General features: G+C 37.8%; 1 protein-coding gene across 5 annotated transcripts; it reads right to left on the bottom strand.

The window, feature by feature from the left end:
- Positions 1–430: 430 nt before the first annotated feature.
- On the bottom strand, positions 431–19,600 carry eef2k (eukaryotic elongation factor 2 kinase). Of its 5 annotated transcripts, none has more exons than XM_032574373.1 (20): positions 19,304–19,600; positions 18,218–18,477; positions 17,637–17,690; positions 15,249–15,349; positions 12,462–12,522; positions 11,630–11,667; positions 9,829–10,000; positions 9,062–9,211; positions 8,388–8,520; positions 8,185–8,312; positions 7,416–7,635; positions 7,256–7,317; positions 5,756–5,833; positions 4,855–4,908; positions 4,627–4,692; positions 4,127–4,258; positions 3,333–3,521; positions 3,120–3,244; positions 2,133–2,311; positions 431–923 (listed from the first exon to the last, which is right to left on the bottom strand). In XM_032574373.1, the coding sequence occupies exons 2-20, from the start codon at positions 18,467–18,469 to the stop codon at positions 814–816; spliced, it is 2,304 nt and encodes a 767-aa protein (XP_032430264.1). In that variant the 5' UTR covers positions 18,470–18,477; positions 19,304–19,600; the 3' UTR covers positions 431–813. The 5 variants fall into 5 exon arrangements, with proteins under 5 accessions (XP_032430264.1, XP_032430266.1, XP_032430265.1 ...); XM_032574375.1 differs by having other exon boundaries at positions 7,416–7,632; XM_032574374.1 differs by having other exon boundaries at positions 19,309–19,600.
- Between the last annotated feature and the right edge of the window lie 171 nt (positions 19,601–19,771).

Here is a 19,771-nt window from a genome sequence, read left to right as displayed (position 1 = left end):
ATATTTGACAAAATGTAATTTTTTATTTTATTTTTAACCCCTCCAGGGGGTCTTTTTGTGGGCTCTAGAGTCCCTTTTCATGAAGTAGGCTGACAGGAAAGGGGGAAGGAGAGGGGGGAAGACATGCGGTAAACGTCGCCGGGTCCGGGAATCGAACCCGCGACAGCCGCGTCGAGGACTTGAGGCCTCCAAATGTGGGCCGTGCTAACCCCTACGCCACCACGGCACGCCCGACAAAATGTAATTTTTATTTCTTGCTTCATAATTGGTTACAATATTGTTTTTATAGTGTGAAGCATTTTGAACTGCCTTGTTCCTGAAATGTGTTACAAAAACTTTACTTTATTCAAGTCAAGTTTGATATTCTTCTATGTTAATATTTATTTAAAGACAATAAGAATCTAAGAATAAAAAAACAACAACAATCAAAGATGAATAAAAAGCAAGGCAAACTTTATTTTATACTTTCAGACTCCATTTCTTTATAAATTCTTTAAACATTAGAAGGGGAAAATAAGTAAACATTTTTCTTTGTTCTGACTTATCAGTTTTTTCTTATTTACAGTTAAATAAATTGTAATGAGGGGCAGGAAATTAAAGGGAAAAGGAAGACAGGATGATTAACCTCAGGAAAAAAAAGAGAGAAAGAAACAGGGAGATCTGATCGTCAATGGCTCAGCAGACTCAAATCAAACCGCTAACAGCACAAATTCTGTCATAAAAATATGTAAACGATAATCATTCAGGGTAAAATGCTGAATGTGTAAAAATTCACTCCCACAGGCTTCAAGGGGATCAATAACGTCTCCATCATTACTCCTCCACCAATGCCCAGGCCTCTTCGGCTTTCATGTAGTACTGGTTGGCCAGGCGACCTTTCATGGCCGCCATCGCAGCCTCCGCGGCTTCCGTAAACAAATCCCCTGAAACGAGAGAGCAAATATTAGTCCATCATAAAATAACAGGCACGCCTTATCCTTCTAAAGTCCTTTTGTGTGTTTTCCTTGAGCTACAGAGCTTGTAGTTTGTGAAAATAAGGTAAAAATGTATGATTAATGACAGCTGTTGAATCTGCTTAATTAGGAAACAAAATGTCAGCTGCAACACTTTCAACCAAATGTGGAAGAGTATTCAAAAAATGTAGCATTACTTCAACATACTATTACTCAAGTAAAAGTAAAAAGTTGTCATAAAATGTAATTACTCAAGAGTAAAAAAAATAAATCAAATTTAAAAAGTACTCAAGTACTCAGTATTGGTCAACACAATCATTTAATATTTAAAAAATACATTTAATATTTAAAAAATACATAATCAGACGGACAAAAATCTAAAGTTGTGTGGAAATGTTGGCATTTTAAAGACCAGAGTGAAAATAAGTCATATAAATAATGCAATCTGGAAAAAGAAAAAAAAAATTCAAATCAATTTCTTTCAGTAAAAAAAAACAAACAAAAAAAACCTTATGAAACTTTAACAAAAACTGCAGATGTCTGGTGAATTTTTGGTTAAAACAAGTTTGTTCTGCATTTAGCAAAGTTACACACAGCGGGTAGAGAATCCAGAAATCTTACTCAAGTAAGAGTAGCAATACTTCCTAACAAAATTACTCAAGTAAAAGTACAGCACAGTAAAAATACTACCCATATCTGCTTTCTACATTTCTTATTTATGCCATAAATAACTGGTTTGACTTGATGCAGACTTTCAAAGATTATTGAGAACATGCAATAAAAAAAACTATTGCAGATTTTCTTCCATTTGTGTTTAATGGCTCTCACTGTGGTGAACCAAAACCTCAGAACGCTTTGAATATTTTCTAAACAATTAGATGGTAATAACAGGTCTGGGATTTATATTTTTTTGACATTGGGCCATTAAGTGTTGCTTTGTAAGATATTTAACCTACTTCACTGGTGAAATTATACCAAAAACTGTGTTCAATTGCATGTATACATATGGACTGGTTGGTTTGGATAGGCTTTTCTCAGATTCTCTTTGTCTGACGCAAACATTAGTTTAATGATTTTAAGGGCAAAAAAAAAATAAATGATAAAATCAAGAAATCTGAAAGGGGTCAGACATTTCATGACAGTTTTATTGAACACTAAAAGGCAGAGACAGAACCAAACCTGCTTTCTGTGGATCTGCAGTAAGGTTGAAGCTGCCCTCTTGGAACATCTCCGCCTCTCTGGCCAGCAGCGAATATCTCGGCTCGTCCTGCGTGCCATCGAACTCCCCGCCCTCATCGTAGTCCATCATGTTCAGGGTGCTGTCGTACCAGTGGATCGCTTCAGCCCAGTCCCGCTTTCTGTGGAGGTGAAGCGCAGAAACAGAGGAGCCAATGAGAGAAAGCCTGGTAGAAATAATGTAATTCCACTATGAATCCACTAGGGGGAGGAATACACCATTATTGGAACACTTCCTTCAGTAAAATTCAAGCATTTTTAAGATAAGTTTTCAAACTTTTCCAGCCAAAGTTTACTAAAACAATACAAAGGAACTAAAAAGAGACAGTTTTAATTCACTATTATGATATTTATCACGGTTATTAATAACGTATTATGCTACAGCAGACAAGATGAGCTAAAATCTAACAAAATTTTATGTTTTGAAATGTCTCTCTCACACACCCTACACACAATAATCTAAAAAACCTTTAACATTCAAAATATAAGACAATCAATAAGTTATTGAGCCATTACGAATAAATATTCACTACATTGAAATAATCAAATTGTGTTCAGGTAAATGACGTTCCTGCACTAATTAAATGCTTAAACCCAACATACAAGAAAGTTACAAATAAAATCTCTAAAAAATGTTCACAACAAGTTTTCTGGCATTTAGCAAACAGAAATAATTTGAGTTATTATAATTAACCTAAAAATAAGAAAAGTTTAACTACAAACAGCAAAAAAAGTGTCTGTGTCTTTTTATTAGGCTTTCAATCACATGTAAAATAATCACACAGCAGTGCAGTTTGAGCATCAAGCTTTTTCAATGACTTTATACACAAGTAAAGCACTTTTCAAACCTTAAACAACTAAAGGAAATTCAAGCATTTTTAAGGATGTGAAGCGTCGGTATGAGTCCTGTTTAAGTGACCTTTCACTGACCTGTCAGCAGACAGACCGGCTCCCGTATCGAAGGCTCTGGCCACAACGATCATAGAAGATCTGTCTCCCGCCTCAGCAGCCTGGAGCAGATACTTAAACCCCTTCATCCTGTTTCCTGCGTTATCCTGTCAACAACACACACGAGTCAAAGTGGAAACAGACCTAAAACAACTAGTGAAATAAGCAGCAAAATGAAGCTGTGTGTGTTTTTACCTCCACCTCCATGTCTGGGAGAATGTGATGAGGCAGCTGCAGGTAACATTTTCCTAAGGCTACGATGGCCTCCAGCTCTCCGCACAGGGCGGCTCTCTCCAGGTGGAACATGGCCGAGTCCTGATCCCACTGCTCGTCCTTCTCACAGAACCGGCCCGCTTCGTGGTAGCGCACCATGGCCAGGTGGACCTGAGCAACAGAACGAAACAATGACAGAAAGCACAGGTTTGGAAATATGTGAAGATGTCAAAATAAAAATAAAAATGGTTAAATGCATTCTATCAGTTGTGCTAAAACGATTCATATGAGAGAATGTGCTGGATGGAACATGACGTATCTTATGAAGTATTTTGTTTCCTTTATTTTTCTGTTGTAATGTTTAGGCCGGTAAACTGTCCCAGAAGTTATTTCGATAAATGATAAAATTGTTGTTTTGAGACCATTTCTTAATAATAATAATGATGCAAGATCACAGTCTCAAAGGTCAATAAACTCTACATTTTAATGAACATTTTGACACTGGAACTGGAAGATATTTTAAATATCCAAAATAAATAAAAAATAAACAACAAATAAAATGAATCATGGAGTCTCTGTAAACAAAACTGTCCTTCAAAAAAGGGCTGGTTGAGACCAAATCACCAGACTGAAGACTTTTATCATCCATTGAGTTTGTTTTAATTTATCATGTGATTAATTGATTTATTGATTGCTGTGATAGGTTTAGTAATGTTGTAAACTTACCAAAAAGCAGCTAATATGAATATTACTAAATGTGATGTTCTTGGATTTACCTTTCCCAGGATCGACTGCCCGATCTTCTTCTGCAGCAGAGCGTTCAGGCGCTCCACCTCGGTGGCCACGCAGGAAGGTCGGTGGACGTGGGCCCGAGACGAGTGGAAGAAGCTCCACTTCTCATCCGTCAGCTGAGGAGAAACGTCCAACCAAGATAAGAAGAAGAAAAAAAAACACAAGCAGAAACCTAATTATGACCAATTCTGATGGAGTCCAGGAAATGACGAGCAGCAGGCTTTGAGCTGAGAGCTGCAGAACAAACAGGAAGCACACAGAAAGCAATTATCATGAGAAGTGTCGGAGTGCGTCAACTGGAGGTAGATGGTGTTTCGTTTCCACAAATCATTTTATTGCGACTCCAAATATTTGTGCACATTGAAACAGCTTCACACATCTTTCTGCTCGACAAAAAATGTGCAAAAGCATATAAGCTTCTGGGGACAGAAAACGCGCTTCAGGGGAAACAGCTGCCTTACAAAGACTGCATGCAGATAATCACCCCTTCGTTGCTGGGACTTTCAGAGTATAAATTCGCTGAGACTCTTGAAGGAGCTACCATCTTCCTCTAGTCACGGGAGGGAAACAACAGAGAGGAGTAGGAGCCATGTTACGGGAAAGTGGAGGGGAGGAAAATGTGAAAACATGATGATGAGTGAAGAAGTTAGGAGAGAATGAAAATGATCCAGGGGAGGAAAGCATTCACATGCATTTAACTTGGTTTGTTTACCCGTCTGATGCTGTCGTCATCCGACTCAGAAACAGGTCTGTAGCGGTGATGGACCTGAATGATGACAAAACAAATTATAAATCCTGCTGTCCGAGAAAACCAACTTAATTAGAGCGTAAATTATTAATCGGAATTTATCATCAACTACTTTAGTAATTGATTAATCATTGACTGGCGTATAAAGACTCAAAAATGCCAATTACTGAAGGAATAAAACACAGTAAATGAGCCAAAACTGTACAAAAATGAACATTTTACATTTAAGAAAACATCAAGTGGCATAATTAAGCTTCACCTGGTTCAAATTCAGTAAAATAACAAAAAAACACTAATTGAGCACCTTCTGCTATTCATTTATTAATTAGTTAAACAAACAACAGATTAAATTCAACTTGATATTAAGTCAAGTAGAAACAAGCTTTTCACATATTGATGTAAGAAGTTTTTCTTTTTAGCTGCAAATGCATCTTTTGCTACAAATGATCAAATGTTTACAAAAGGAATCCTGTTGTTTCACTTTAGGAAACAAAATAATTATTTTCTTTTTAAAAAAGTAACTGGATTATTTGTCTATTTGCATATTTTAAAGCATTATTGTATAAAAATAAAAATGAAAAATCTGCAGAATGGGCCAATTTTTTTTATCCAATTAATTGATTATCATAATAAACGACAGATTAATTGATGTCTAGAATAATGATTAGTTACACACAGTCCTAAAGTTATTAGTAATCTGGTGGAGCTGAGAAGAGAACGAAACTTTACAATTTTAAGTGTCAGAAAGTTAAATGTCTAACTGTGTTATTAAAAACTGAAAGGTTTCTCCCGTCAGTTTCATTTGAACTTAAAAATCTAATTTTATTGATGTTAAGTCAAAGAAAGGTTAAGTTAAAGTCTTTACCCCGTCTACATGATCATTAGGATCCCCTTCACTCCTCCTCTCGCTCGGGTAGCCGCTGTCTCCGCCGCTCTCCGAGTCCTGCAGACAGGAAACAAAACGTTGACTTGTGTGAAAAAAAAAAAAAAAAAGAGCAAGAAAAGTGATAAATCAGGAACCAAAAAGTGACTTGGAATTTCCCCATTTTATTTTCAATCTTTGATGAAACTTAAAACTCAGAAAAAGAAAGAAATGAATATTTTTTTAGAGGAGTTGTAAATGGACCGGCTGGTACACATAACAGAGAGTTGTTTCAGGACATTGTTTTCACAAGCAGCAGCGCCACAAGCTCTGCTTCCCAACACAAGCATTGTTGCGCCGGCTTCAGCCGCCGACGGCGTGATGAGCTTTTCCTCAAATCAGCTTTGGACCCACGCAAAGCCTCCTCATCCAGGAGGCCTAACTGCTGCCTGCACACACGCAAATGTCTGCAGTGGTGCAATGAGAGCTGAATACCCATAATCCTCTGTGTGTGGGAGAAGGGATTCAGGCGGAGACAAACAGGGAACATTGAACACCCTCAGCAGGCGCGTTTTCAATTCGTTTAGCCTCCAGAGTCATGAGAACATAGAGACCCAATATAATAGGATAGTTAAATAAAATTATAAATCCATACATTTAATAAATAATGTAATTTTTAAGTATTCCAATAATGCTTAAATAATGTGTTACGTGCAAAACTAAATTGCTAATTGCAAAAATTAAATCTTTATTTATAGTTTATTTTATCTGCCAGCCTTACGCATTAGAGTCAGTAGGTGGCGCTAACTTGCTACGGAAAAAAGTGATGAAACTGCAGTATCATCATTTGTTAGGGACACAGTGACAACTTACATTATTATGAATAAATAAATAAAATATTAAATAACTAAATCTAATTATTAAATGCTGAGCTAATTCCAGAGGGCAACAACTCCTTTAAAGTAATGTATTTTGATACTTAAACATTTAATTGTAAATAAGCATTCGAATAATTATACATACTATTTTGTGTTTTGTTTATTAATGTATTTATTAACATTTTAGTCAAAGTACTGCTTGTGTAGTTATCTATGTTTTGTCCTCAGTACAATGTGGTAAACTATAAGTTTTAGTGAGCTATCATTTATGATAAAGTAATGTAAATTAAAATAAACAAAACTAAAAAATAACCACTAAAGTTGACAGATTAATTTTATATCAAAATCTTTAAGGTTTTTGTATTGACACAAATGAATTAAAATAAGATTTTGAGACTAGACAGAATGAGATTGTCTAGCCTGTTACCCAAATAAATACCTTATTTGGGTATTTATTTATACTTCTGGTTACGTCCCAAATTGAATGTTCAAGCAAAATGCTGCGTTGATTAACCTGAGGTACAAAAATGTAACTTGGAATTTGTATTTTTTGAGATAATGTTTGTGTTGTTCATTTGCAGCTCACGTTTCTGTTTCCAGTTCAGTTCACTTAGCCGTTGCTCACCTTGTGATCAGCTGTGTTGTTGTTCAGTCTGTCGTGTTCGTACATTCCAGAAAGAGACAAGCCTGGAAAACGCAGTAAAAAGTTAAAACCAGTCGCAACTGGACTCCATTTAGTTAATGGATGCTTTTGCCGGGGAAACAAAAAAGGTTTAGGAATGTACCTGAAGAGGATTTGCCCATGGATCCAGGTGCCACTACAGGAGAGAAGGGGAGGGCGAGAGGCGAGCAGGGGATGGAGTCCATGTCACTCGCGCTCTCGTCCGCAGACGAGGGCTCGGACAGACGGGACAGCAGCGGAGGGACGCGGCTGGCAGAAAAGGTGCGGACGCGAGGCGAGCCGCAGACCTCCTCGCAGCCCCTCAGGACCGTCTTGGCCGACTTCTGGGAAAAAGCGAGGAAAAAACTTAGAGGCAAAAGAACTAAAAGAACTCAGATTAGTGAGAGAAGAATGTTGCATTGGAGTCCTAACATGGCAACAGTAAACAACAGAAAATCTAGTTAAAGTCCAGCCTATTTTAACTTTGAATTGCTGCAGGGGTATAAACACCAGTAGTCTTTTCCAGCATCCCATCTAAATGTTTTTTGAAGCAAAAATTAACCCCCATTAAAGGGGGTTAAAAAGAGAAGTGGCTTTGTCATCCACAACTTTGTCTGCAGATGTCACTTGAGCGTCAGATTTACAGGCGTACCAGAAACACAACACAAAGGTTCCAGCTTTTGTATGTAAAAAAAAAAGAAGAAGAGAGATTCAATTAACTGTGTAAGATTTTTAACTTGTTAAAATCTATATATCTAATTAAATATTAAACATTTTCCTGTACTCTGGTCCTGTTTCCAGACTTTTGTGGGATTAATTTGGTAAGCTGTGGTTGATCTAACCAGCTGCTGCTCTCAGGCATCTCTCAGAGAGCACAAAAATGGCAAAATTACCAGAAGTTTGTTGGTGCAGTCCAGCTGGGACGCCTCTGGCTCAGAAAGATCGAAAGGCGTCAGGCCCATGCTCTTGCAGATCTTGTTGCACAGGTGGGAATGGAAGAACAGAGCCATGCCCCGCACACCTGGAATGTTATCAGACTGAGGAATTCCTGTTGCCAGTAGGAACTAGCTAAATCTGAAAAAGAGAAGAAACACACCGAGATTTCCATCTCCGAAATCCGTCCCCTTCTCTGTGTGGATCTGAGGGTCTGTGTAGAGATCGCCGACTCCCTGGATGTCGACCACGATCAGCTGGTGGCCCGAGCGCTCGAAGGTGAAGTGACTGAAGGCCTGATGGACGAAAGAGCGAGATTATAGCGGACTTCAAACTCACATGAAGACAGTTACAAAGTCAGCCTTCTACCACCTGAAGAACATGTCCAGTATTGAAGGACTAATGGTTCAGCTAGATCTAGAGACACTCATACATACTTTGATATTTAGTCACCGTGATTACTGCAATTGTGTCTTCACAGATTAATAAGACATTTACAACTGATCCAGATTTACTTCTCACTAAAACCAGGAAAACGGAGCACATCACCCCAGTTTTGATGTTCTTCCTATAGCTCACTGTATTTCAGAGAATAGACTTTAAAATACTTCTGTTAGCTTATAAATCACCCAATGGCTTAGCACCAAAATACGCAGGTGGGGTTGTTTGTCCAGGGCGCCAAACCGGCTAGGACCGCCTCTGGGTTTTCACATCTGCTCACTATATGATGGGTTTATGATGGGCTTTTGTGCTTTCGTGATACAAAGCACCTTAAAATGCCGTGTTGCTGAAATGTGCCATGAAATTATACTTAATTGATTGATTGACATTTCTCACCTGTGGAGTCAGTCGGATGTTGTCGTCCCTCACGAAGCCCGAGTTGGAGTTGTACTTGATGTACTTCCCTTCGATGTAATGCTCCAGGTGGAAGAGCGGTTTTCCCGGTCTGTTCGTCATCTCCACCACGCACATCTGCATGATGTCCACCTGAAGATTGCAATACATTTCCCTCTGAAATATTTTGTAATAAATCAGGGTTTCTGCAGGCTTCACCAACTCAAACGTAAGACTTTTTAAGACCATTATGAATAGAATTTCACAGCTATATATTCACAGAAATGTACGAACTTCGTCCAGCTAACCAGCGACAAATTTTTGTACTTGTCCATTGACGCAAAAAAAGCTAGCTAGCAAAGGTATATTATTAGCGGAAGTCCGCAACTGGTTTCTTCTTCTTCTTGATTTTTATTGGCGGTGTAGAGAAACGTTAGGTATGGATTACCGCCACCTACTGGTATAGAATTCGACTCAAAATGTTTATTTTATTTTAAACACGTAAATTATCGATCATATTTTATTAATCGAAAAATATGAATCGATTAACAAAATCACATAATCATTTTTCAGAAAAAAAAAATCTAAAATGTTTTTAGGACTTAAGCTTTCTTAAAAAAACTAACTAAATTTTGAATACTTTTTCTTTCTTAATCTGTCTGTAGTATATTTGTTAAAATTTAATATTTCCTTTTTTTCTAAAAATAATTTACAAGGCATAGATTGTTATCTTCTCCTTGCGTAAAGGTGGACATTAAATGTTCTCCTACCTGTTTGGGAGGTCTGTGGCGGTTGTACTCCTCCCCCCAGAGTTTGGCCTCCATCTGCAGCCGGACGTCCTCAAAGTAAACCTCTCTGTCCACGGTCTCCATGTAGCGCTTGGCAACATAGTTGGACGCCGACTTCCAGTTGCTGCTGTGTGAGAAGTTGGACAACTTCTTGCTGGAGGGGAAACAAAACAGAAATGCATATTTGTCTTGAGTATAAAAATTTATTTTAATTCCCATAAAAATAAAGACACTTCCCTGAAGATTTTAGGTCTTCAACAAAAGAATCCAGCTTTTTAATCACAAATGAGCAGAAATGATCACAGATGTGGTCAGTTCACCCATATGTTTACGCTACGCTACAAGAAAAACACGCAGCACATGGCAGCTTCGTCTCTTAGGAACCAACATGTCTGGCCTTGTAGGGCTGCAGGGAGTTTACCTTAAACAATTTTTTGGAGAATTTTTTTAAGATTTCAGATATTTCATGCGAGCCTAAGATTGACTTGTTTTGATTTTCCACATTAGTGAGGAATAATACATTGAAAAAAGATAGTTTTTAATGAATTAGGGGTCCAAGAAAGGAAATGGTAAACCACATTGTTAAAAAGCTTCTAGGTATAGAATCCTTTAATTGTTCTGATTTAGATAAGATAAGCCACACCCAGTTATTCAATTTTAATAGGATATATGCAAAACTTTCCAATAAAATCTCACCATTGTAATGCCAAAACATTACAATACTTTAAGCAAAGATTAAACTGGACAATTCTTATAATCTCAGAAATGATAAAGAAATGTTCTGTGTTAGCTAGCTAAAAACTTATTTGGGCAGAAGTAGTAAGATATATTTAAATGAGACTCATGATCAATAAAACATAATCCTGAGGTGACTTGGGGAAAATCCCCCAGTAGGGGGCACTACAATGTTCAACTAAAACATTACTGAGGAATTTGCCTAGTAAGTAAATTCACTAACATAACATCTAAAACATTGTCACAAATTAACAAAGTAGCTTTACAACAAATTTATAAATTAGATCTTTGCTCTAAAAAAGCTTCAAAAAAGCATCTGCTTGAGCTAATGAGCTCGGATGCTTAAGATATAAACCTTAAAATCCATCATTTTAAATAATGTTTGTATCCATAAATCTCTTTGGACTAGTTAAATTAAACAACACAATGTCTGTGGCAGCTGTTAAATATCAAATGAAGCTGTTATCCTGATTGAATATGTTACTGTATGTTAATCCTAATAAACACGGGAAAAAAATGTTTCCCGCAAATTCCTAAAATTATGGGTCAATTCTGCCTTTTCAGTCATGATAAACTATAATCAATGTCCTACAATGGAGAGCTTGGTCAGTTTTAAATTGTATATATTTATTTTGGAGGTAAATTAAAGGACATTTATGAAAATGAGTGAATGTCGCACACTAAGGGGCACTAAAAGCAAGAATCTAATAGTCAGGAGTAGTTTGCCAGAGTTGCTAAGGAGGCCTTTCATAACTTCTTGCACATCTAGTTTAATATCTTTACTCAGAAAATAAACATGACAGGGCTTTTAATTTACTCAAACAATAAACATTTGAGGAATCAATTTCATGGGATTACAGCCAGAACTAAACTCAAAGTCCTATCTTTAGAGTTGTAGTCTAAAAATACGGCGCCATCAACAGCAGTCCCAACGAGTTGGAGCAGGAAGTGCAGGGAATATGGGTCAGCGATCCATCTCTGTTTATATTGACTCAACGTCCCTATAGGAGGAAAAGGAAACATAATGTGGAGGAGTATTTTAACTTACGCTCTGAAACACTCCCTCATGGCTCCTTTCCCAAAGGGCTGTGAGAAACCAGACAGAGGAGAAATTAATGCGCAATTAGCTATTTTTATTTTTTATTTTTGGGTGGGACAACAAAGTCCCACTCAACAACCAAAGAAGACAGACAGGAAGATGTTGTAAAGATAAATACTTAAGGATTTATCACGCTTTTTGTGTTTAGTAAGACTTAATTCTATGCAAGACGTAAATTTTACTCTACGTAAGGCTTTTTAAATGGAAAATAATTTAAAAATATGCAATGCAGACAGCCATAATAAATAAATTAGTATGTATTCGATGATACCCATTTGTCAGATTTAAAGTACCTTTTAGAAATAACTTTTAAGCAGGTATTAAACATACTTTTTTATTAACATTACATTTCTGTATTAAAATGTTTCATTGATCTGGTGTAATACTTTAATCTTAAATATTTTTCCATCAGCTATTAGCAGAAAATCATCATAGTTGACTGAAGTAAAGGCCAGTATGTGTGTAATTATCAATAAAATTATCAATAAAATGGGTTTCACTTTGTGAATTAAGTTACTGAAATGAACTAACTTTTCAATAATATAATAATTGTTTAACCTGAATCAAACCAAATAATGGTAATTAACATTAGGGCATATAACTGTGGACAATCTCATGTAGGACTTGTTTGGTAATACTTTTCCTAGCCACAAAAGTCCCAAATGTAAATGTTTTTAAAAACAAAATGATTTCTTAAGCATTTAATCAAATTTCAACTTTAAACTTAGGAAAGCCGGATATTTTTCAAAGCTGGTGCAAAATGCTTGGTGAGAAGCAATACCTGTGCCCCCATCTTGACGTGAATCTGGTCTTGAGCCCATTCTCCTGTGATTGCGCTGTACCTGTGAAGAAGAAGACACAACTTTTAAAAAAGAAAGCATATCTTTCCAAATATATCCACTCATTTTAATAGTTCTAATAACGCACAGAGTATTAATGCCTCACTGAAAGTCATAAAATGTTGATCTGAATGTTGACAAACAGGTTGCAAAGATGGTGTCCATTTTGTAAATGAGAGGAAGTAAAAAAAAAAAAAAGATCTGTCATTTGCTTTTATGGCAGTTTTGCAAACACTGGTTTTAAAGTTACAAATTAACTTGACAGCAAAATGCAGAAGGCACGAATACTAACAAGTTGACTTTTTTACTACAGGATTACTTGCATTTAAAAAAATTAAACTTGTAATTAAGTTTGGAACATTACATTTGGGCCTAAATGGATCTGACTTATTATTTCAGTAAAAGGTGGCAATAAAAGCAATATCTACCAGCCAAACAAAAGTAGAAATCCCATTAACACTGAAATAAAGCAGCCAATCAAAAAAGAAAGAGTCTGGAATTAAAGAGACAGAAATTTACTTTGCAGAAAGATGATGAATTTACGGCCAAAAAACAGTGCCACACCATTTACATGCACTGCAAAGCACTCAGGCTACGATTGCTTCTGTGCCACATGACTTCTTCTGTGGTTTTGCAATGCAGAGCTTTACTATTTCTAATTACAATGTTTCAACACTAAATTAAAGGGAAATTCTGTAGCAGTCATACTCCTCTCTGCAAGTTAGCAAACATACTGAAACACTTGTTTCTTAAAAGAAAGTATTTGATGCTTTTCTGTCTCATATTGCTGTTCAAAGCAAGTAACCCGGCTGAGCGATTAAACCCGGCGACCTGGCACTACAGTGAGACAAAATATATCTGTTTTATTTACCCACCTGTTGCTTAATATCACCCTTCCACACCTGTCACACCACTGACCCACTTTCCTTTCTCAGATTACCGCTTCCCTCCTTGTACTAAAGGAGCTGTAGTTCATTTATGTTTGCCAAGTGCGGGACTTTGTCCACAGCTTATTATCTATTCTTATCAGGGAGCCACATGATTCATCTGCTCTCCTAAGTGGGTAAAACGAAAACAGAACGAAATAGGAAGGTTCTGGGAGTTCTTGTTTTTTCCTCCAAAGAAAAGTCATCCTGACCGCTTTCATGTTGAAAGATGATGTTTAGCTGGGAGCAAAGGGAGGAAAATCTGCTGATAGAAAACTCCTTTGAGGTCTGTTTGTTAGCCTGAATTGGCAGAAAGTGTAGCGGGTTAATGAACCCTGCAGGACAGACAGATATTAGAAAGAACAAAGAGGAAAATAACTTTACAAATATCTAATCTTCAAGCTGACATTTCAGGCTGCTTGAAGATTAGCAGTCGGGCTGCAGGGTGCAGAGAGGGGATGAGGTTACGGCGGGTAAATTTAGCACACAGAAATAACACAGCAGGGCAAATCCCAGGCTCGGACAATCCCTCCACCCACAGGAACTCATTTCAAAATGCTCTTTGCATAGATCCACATCCTTTGTGCGTTCTTTCCACCCTTGATTAAGGAGCTAATAGCTGCCAAGCTGGCCTTTAATATCTGCGTGCACACTTGGTATCCCACCCAAACTGTAAGATAATAATTTTAAGAAACAACATGAGGAACAGAAGGGCGTTATTTTATGTTGTCAACAGCGGAGGCCAAAATGCTGACATTTGATCCTGGGATGTGAAACGCAGCCGGCTGCCAGTCGCAGGCCAACCTGCCCTCGTCGACCGCACTGCAGTTTGTAAACGAGCTACTGAATGACGGCGAAGTCATTATATCGACTAGGAGATAAAATGTGTCAGCTTTGTGTTTACATGTTGAAACAAGTTCAAAGGTCATGTTTTCATGTAAAACACAATGTTACAAGTGAGCTACACCCCTGAGAGCTGCAGGAAAATAAAAATGGTGTGCCTTTAACTGAATATTGTTTTGCACATTAAAAGCTTCTGATAGATTAGGAAAAGTGATGATGTGACTGATTCAACAGATGCATTACACTTCTTCAACATTTTGCCATGCTGCAACCACAAACTCAAAGTGTTTTATTGAAGTTTTATGCAACAGACAAACACAAAAGAGTGTGAAGAAACTGTAAAAATCTGAAAAGTGTGGCATGCATTTGTAATCTGCCCCATCGAGTCAATTCGATTTGTTGCGATCAAGGTTGCAAGATTGCCCGTGACCAGCTTTGCACATCCAGGGATTTAAATTGTTGCTCTAGTTTTTGTTTTGCAAAAAATAAAAACTGTTCAAGCATCCCCAAAGCACAATACTGCCACCGCCATGTTCGACAGTGGCTGTAATGTATACAGGATTGGTTTTGCCTCATAGGATTTTGCATGTCGGCTCAAAAGTACAAATTTAGTTACAGATAAGTAGTGCAACTTCTTCCATTTTTTACTTTACTTAATTATCCATCTATCCACCGTCTATACCCAATGCGTGCCACACATTTCAGACTTTTATTAGCATAAAAATATAATGTATTTCTTTCACACTCCATAACTGTAACACACTCTATTTCAGTCTTTCACACAAACTCCCAATAAAATGCTTTGTAGTGACAAAACGTTGTTAGGAGTCATTAATACTTTTGCATGGGACTGGATTCATGTTCAAGCTGTGCACAACAGTTCTTTAAGAAGAGGAAATGTTTCAGCGAAAAGCAACACAGATCCTGCAAAGAGGTGAATAAATGGTGAGTCGTTCATACCTGTAACGAACGCAGGGTTCAGTTTCGATGTCCTCCAGGTGGAACTGTGCCCAGGGGTCAGGCATGGCTCGGGCCTTCTCTATGGCGTTTATCCATGCCGCCTGCAGCAGACAAACAATTTAGTCTCTGAAATGTAAATCCAGAAAGACAAAATCCCTGTTTTTCATACAGACTCAATAAAACAAAGAGATTAATTCCTCACAAAGCTGCTCAATTTGCACAATGAAGGTAATTCTTGGCATCTTTTTCGCCTTTTCTGAACTTTATCACTTCTTTCCCCAGGAATACAGCAACATCTCAGTGTACACCTTGGTAAAGATGTGCACAACATTAAAATAAACAGTTATTATGAGAAATTGATGACCCCAAGATGTCAGTCTTTATTAAAGTTTTATTTATTAGCAATCTTTGGAGATTTAGTTTGTTCTGAGTGGCAATAAAATTAACAAAAGTCCTCATCGAGCCCTTTCTGACACAGCAGACGAAATAGGCAAGTTTAGCAGGTAGATATTTTTTAAAAGTTATTTAACTTGGATGAGAGGTTTTCATGTGTTCTCCATTTTGAACAGTAACTTAAAAAATTAAATTAAGTTTTGAGCTTGAGGTTATAGGGCTTTTTAGCTCTTTATAGGGGTGCAAATAAATGCTTGGGTTGGTAGAGTGTGCAAGCATTATAATAATGTTAAGGTGAACATTTAAGCAAATCCACTGTCCACAAATTAAAGTAAGAACCACCAAGTGTTAAATAACTCTTAATCACATTTGAATCTGTTGCTAAGCACGGATACGTCGAACTCATTCTGCACGTCTCCCTCGTGTTCCTCTCCCCGCTGATCAGCAGACGTGTTCAGTTTCAGAGTGACAGATTTACACTACGAGAAATATGTTTGGGTCATGTGCTCAACCACAGGATCATCGTCTTACCAAGAACACGTCAGAAGCCATGTTAAAAACATTGCAGCAAGCATTGGTGACGCTTGAGGATGACACTGTAGCGTGAACCCTGAGTTGTTATGTAAAGGTGACATGCAGAAGCATCCAAACATCTGGAGCTTTAGCACATTTGTCACAATGTGACCACAAACTAATAGACAAACACATAGCAATGAATATTTTCAAAGTGGAAAGAATACATAGTGTTCACATCTTTTTCTTTTTTTTTTTGCAGGAAATATGTGGCACGTATTTATATTTATCTCCATTTACTCTGATATTCCTAAATGAATTCCAAAGCAGCCGGTCAGGGATAAAGTTGTGGAAATGTTTAAAGAAGAGTTGGGCTGTAAAACAATGTCACAAGCTCAGAATATGTCACAAAGAACTACTCCACCCATCATCTGAAAATTTAAAGAGTACGACACCTACAAATTCACAGCCTAAACAGATAAAATCAAGCAAGGAGACCTTTAATTAAAACAGCAGCTTCACCATTACTGAAGTGTCTGCAGAGATCCAGGGCCATAGTGGGACAACCTGTCAAATTTTTACTTAGTTTGCATGCATAATATTATTATGCATATTAATAATATTAATATTAAATAAACTTAATATTACTTAACTTAATATTAAGTTTGGTTGAAAAAAACTGGGATTGCAGACAAGTTTGAGCTTATCGACACTGTTAGTGACACGTGGTGGTGGCAGCATCATGCTGCGGGATGCTTTTGAAGTTTAGAGACGAATCTTTTGAGCTAAATATTAGGAAACCTGTTGCAAAATACTTGAGGTTGCCTAAAATGTAGGGGTTCAGATCAAATTATATTGATGTTTCAGAATGGTCTAGTCAAAGTGCAGAACAAATCTCTGTTAGGAATTGAAAACCCTCTCCATTCAATATGAACTTGATCCATTTAGTAAAATAAAAAGTTTTTCAAGAGGTGCAAACCAGATGGAAAGATGATTCTGACCAGGTTGGGGAATTTCATACAAATGCATGCAACTCTTTTCAGAAAACTTTGCTTTACTTCACAATATACACTACTTTGTGTTGGCTTACCATGTACAATCTCAGTAAAATACTGAAGTTGTAACGTGGCAAAATGTGAAAAAGTTCAGGGGGTGTGAGTATTTTTTGAGGCACATCAAAATAATTTCTTGTTGTTTACTCTACACATTATGCATTTGCAACAAAAATAGATGATTAATAAAAAAAAACACAGTGCGAAAACTTACGCATCCTGAAAGAAAAGGAAGATGTGAAGCAGGATTTGTAATGAAGCAAGCATCAGTCAGCGTGACAATGAGTAAATTATAAAAGGTGGAAACCACAAGCAAAACAAAAAAGCAGGGAAAAGGACTGAGAGCTACAGAGCAGGGAGAGAAGAAAGGAAGTGTGGATGGTCGCTGGCAGAGGGAGAGAAAAGTGTAACTTGAAACTCTGAAACATACCCGTGCGCTCTCAGAGATTACAGTGTACGATCGATGCTCTGCCTCGTTTTCATGCTATTTAGAGAAGGCAAAGAAATCGGATAGATTCCATTAATAATCCATTACAAAAAAAAACATTTTTAAATCAACATTATTACAAACATCATTAAGCAGAAAAAAGATATAAAACGAAACAAAAGTCTAATGACAGCTGACTGGTGGGGCGTTCTCCCTGATAAGCAGCAGTGAATAAACTCTTTATGTGCAGCCTTGCTGCTGATCTGGAGGGCTGAGCAGCAAGAGGCGTGTTTACATGCGAATACAAGCTGAAACCAACCCTCTGGTACTTCCTGTTCTTCTCAAAAAACGTACATTTAAAGATGAGTGGCCTGCCTCCACTGCAGTAATCACATACAGAGTACACACACTACAAATACCACACGTATTGGGTGGGTGTGTGCAGGCATGCACGGATCATCTGTCCTTTTAAGGCAAATATTCAACGATTGCAGAACTGAGCTCTTATAAACTGCACTTCATGCTAAGCAAAGCAATCATCTCGCTAATTTCAATATTTGCTGACAACATTCTGAGCTGCTCACCCTGTATAGGAAGTTGCTCTTTGGAAGTGAGTTTGATAGCTGCCGTGTGTAAACCAGATCTTTCAGGTAGTTGCAGACTTCTTTAGCAGAGTCGCACAGGATAGGCGAGATGAAGTGTTCCTCGTCTTCATCGTCGTCGCTGGCGTTGGCGTCGCCGAGCGAGTGAGCCCGGTGTTTGATGCCGGTTCTCTGAACGGAGGGTCTCTGGGCGCTGCCCTCCTCCTCCATGCTGAACATCAGGTCGTCATCCATGATGCCTGCTGCAGAGGCCAGAAGAGGTTGAGAGTGTATATGTGTTTAGCATCCAGGGAGTAGAGATGCTGCACTGAAATTCATCACATCAGCATGGAGGGAAGGAAAAGTCTCTCCATTATCTGCCCTGCACTTAAAACATAAAGTCCTGACAAGTACGTGTTCTCAGGAGTTGTTTATCATTGTGATGCTGCACAAATTAATGACAATAAATTAGCATTGTTCAGAATTTTGTGTATTTTTCATTGTGATTTGATTTGCTTTAAAGTACCATAACAAATAAAAGAGAAAACTGTGCTGCATGTTTTGAATCTGATTTTACTTTAATTCAGTAAAAATTTATTTAAAGACCCATTTTAGTGGGAAATCTTAGTTTTGGTGATTCTAATGAATAGGGAACAGAGATTATTCAGAATTTAATCTGATTTTTCCCAATCAGAACCAATCTAGGGGGAAAAATCGGTTTCTATCAGATTGATTGGTGCATCTCCAGCAGGCAGCCATCTTATTATAAGAGCAAAACAACTCTGGACCGTGGATGCAGAAACTGCATGTTATGCATAAGTGTGGTTGGTCATTACAGAGGTGGCAGCATATTACAAATGGTTCTCTTCAATGAGACCAGGAGCATGCATTAATCACATTTCTTATGAACGGTATTTACATTCCTGGACAATCAGATTGTTATCAAATCAACGGTTAACAATGCAAACCCCAAAATAATCCGCCTGTTGTCCAATGTCACACATTCCAGTAGCTATTATTGTTAGCATTACATTGAATTGCCATGCTAATTTGCTCCATGCTGTCAAATCCACGAACAAAATAACAAACCTTACAACTGGGAGCACATAGACTTCTTCGGTAGGGATTATTACAGTCACAGATCAAGCAGCCTTCGTATTCTTCCTTCCTTAAAGGTTTCCGTTAGCAAATAGATACAGAAGACCTCATGAGCAGCGATTTATAGTCTCCTCCCATAACAAAGCGAGTGTTTACAAGTTCTCCGCTGAAACCTGAAGGTCCGAGGACGTGTCTGGCAGCGAGCTGCTGTGCCTGTACCGTCGTTGGACGATGACAAACCCTCCACCACGATGGTGTTCCTCCGCACGTATCACCACGCCATAATGTTCTTTTTCAGTGGCCACGCCCCCTGCGTCCCTGCCGCGTTCGGGTGCTGTCGGGAAATATGGGCTCTGTCAGAATTTTTGAAGATTCAAGAAAACAAACCCGAACTGAGACGCGGAACAACCGCGTAAAACTAGACAATTTTAATCATGCGAACATGCATTGTACCAAACC

Source organism: Xiphophorus hellerii, chromosome 10 (genome assembly GCF_003331165.1).
Source record: "Xiphophorus hellerii strain 12219 chromosome 10, Xiphophorus_hellerii-4.1, whole genome shotgun sequence".
In the NCBI taxonomy this organism is placed as follows: domain Eukaryota; kingdom Metazoa; phylum Chordata; class Actinopteri; order Cyprinodontiformes; family Poeciliidae; genus Xiphophorus; species Xiphophorus hellerii.
Note: the sequence above shows the minus strand (reverse complement) of the source record. Positions and strands in the feature narration are given on the sequence as shown.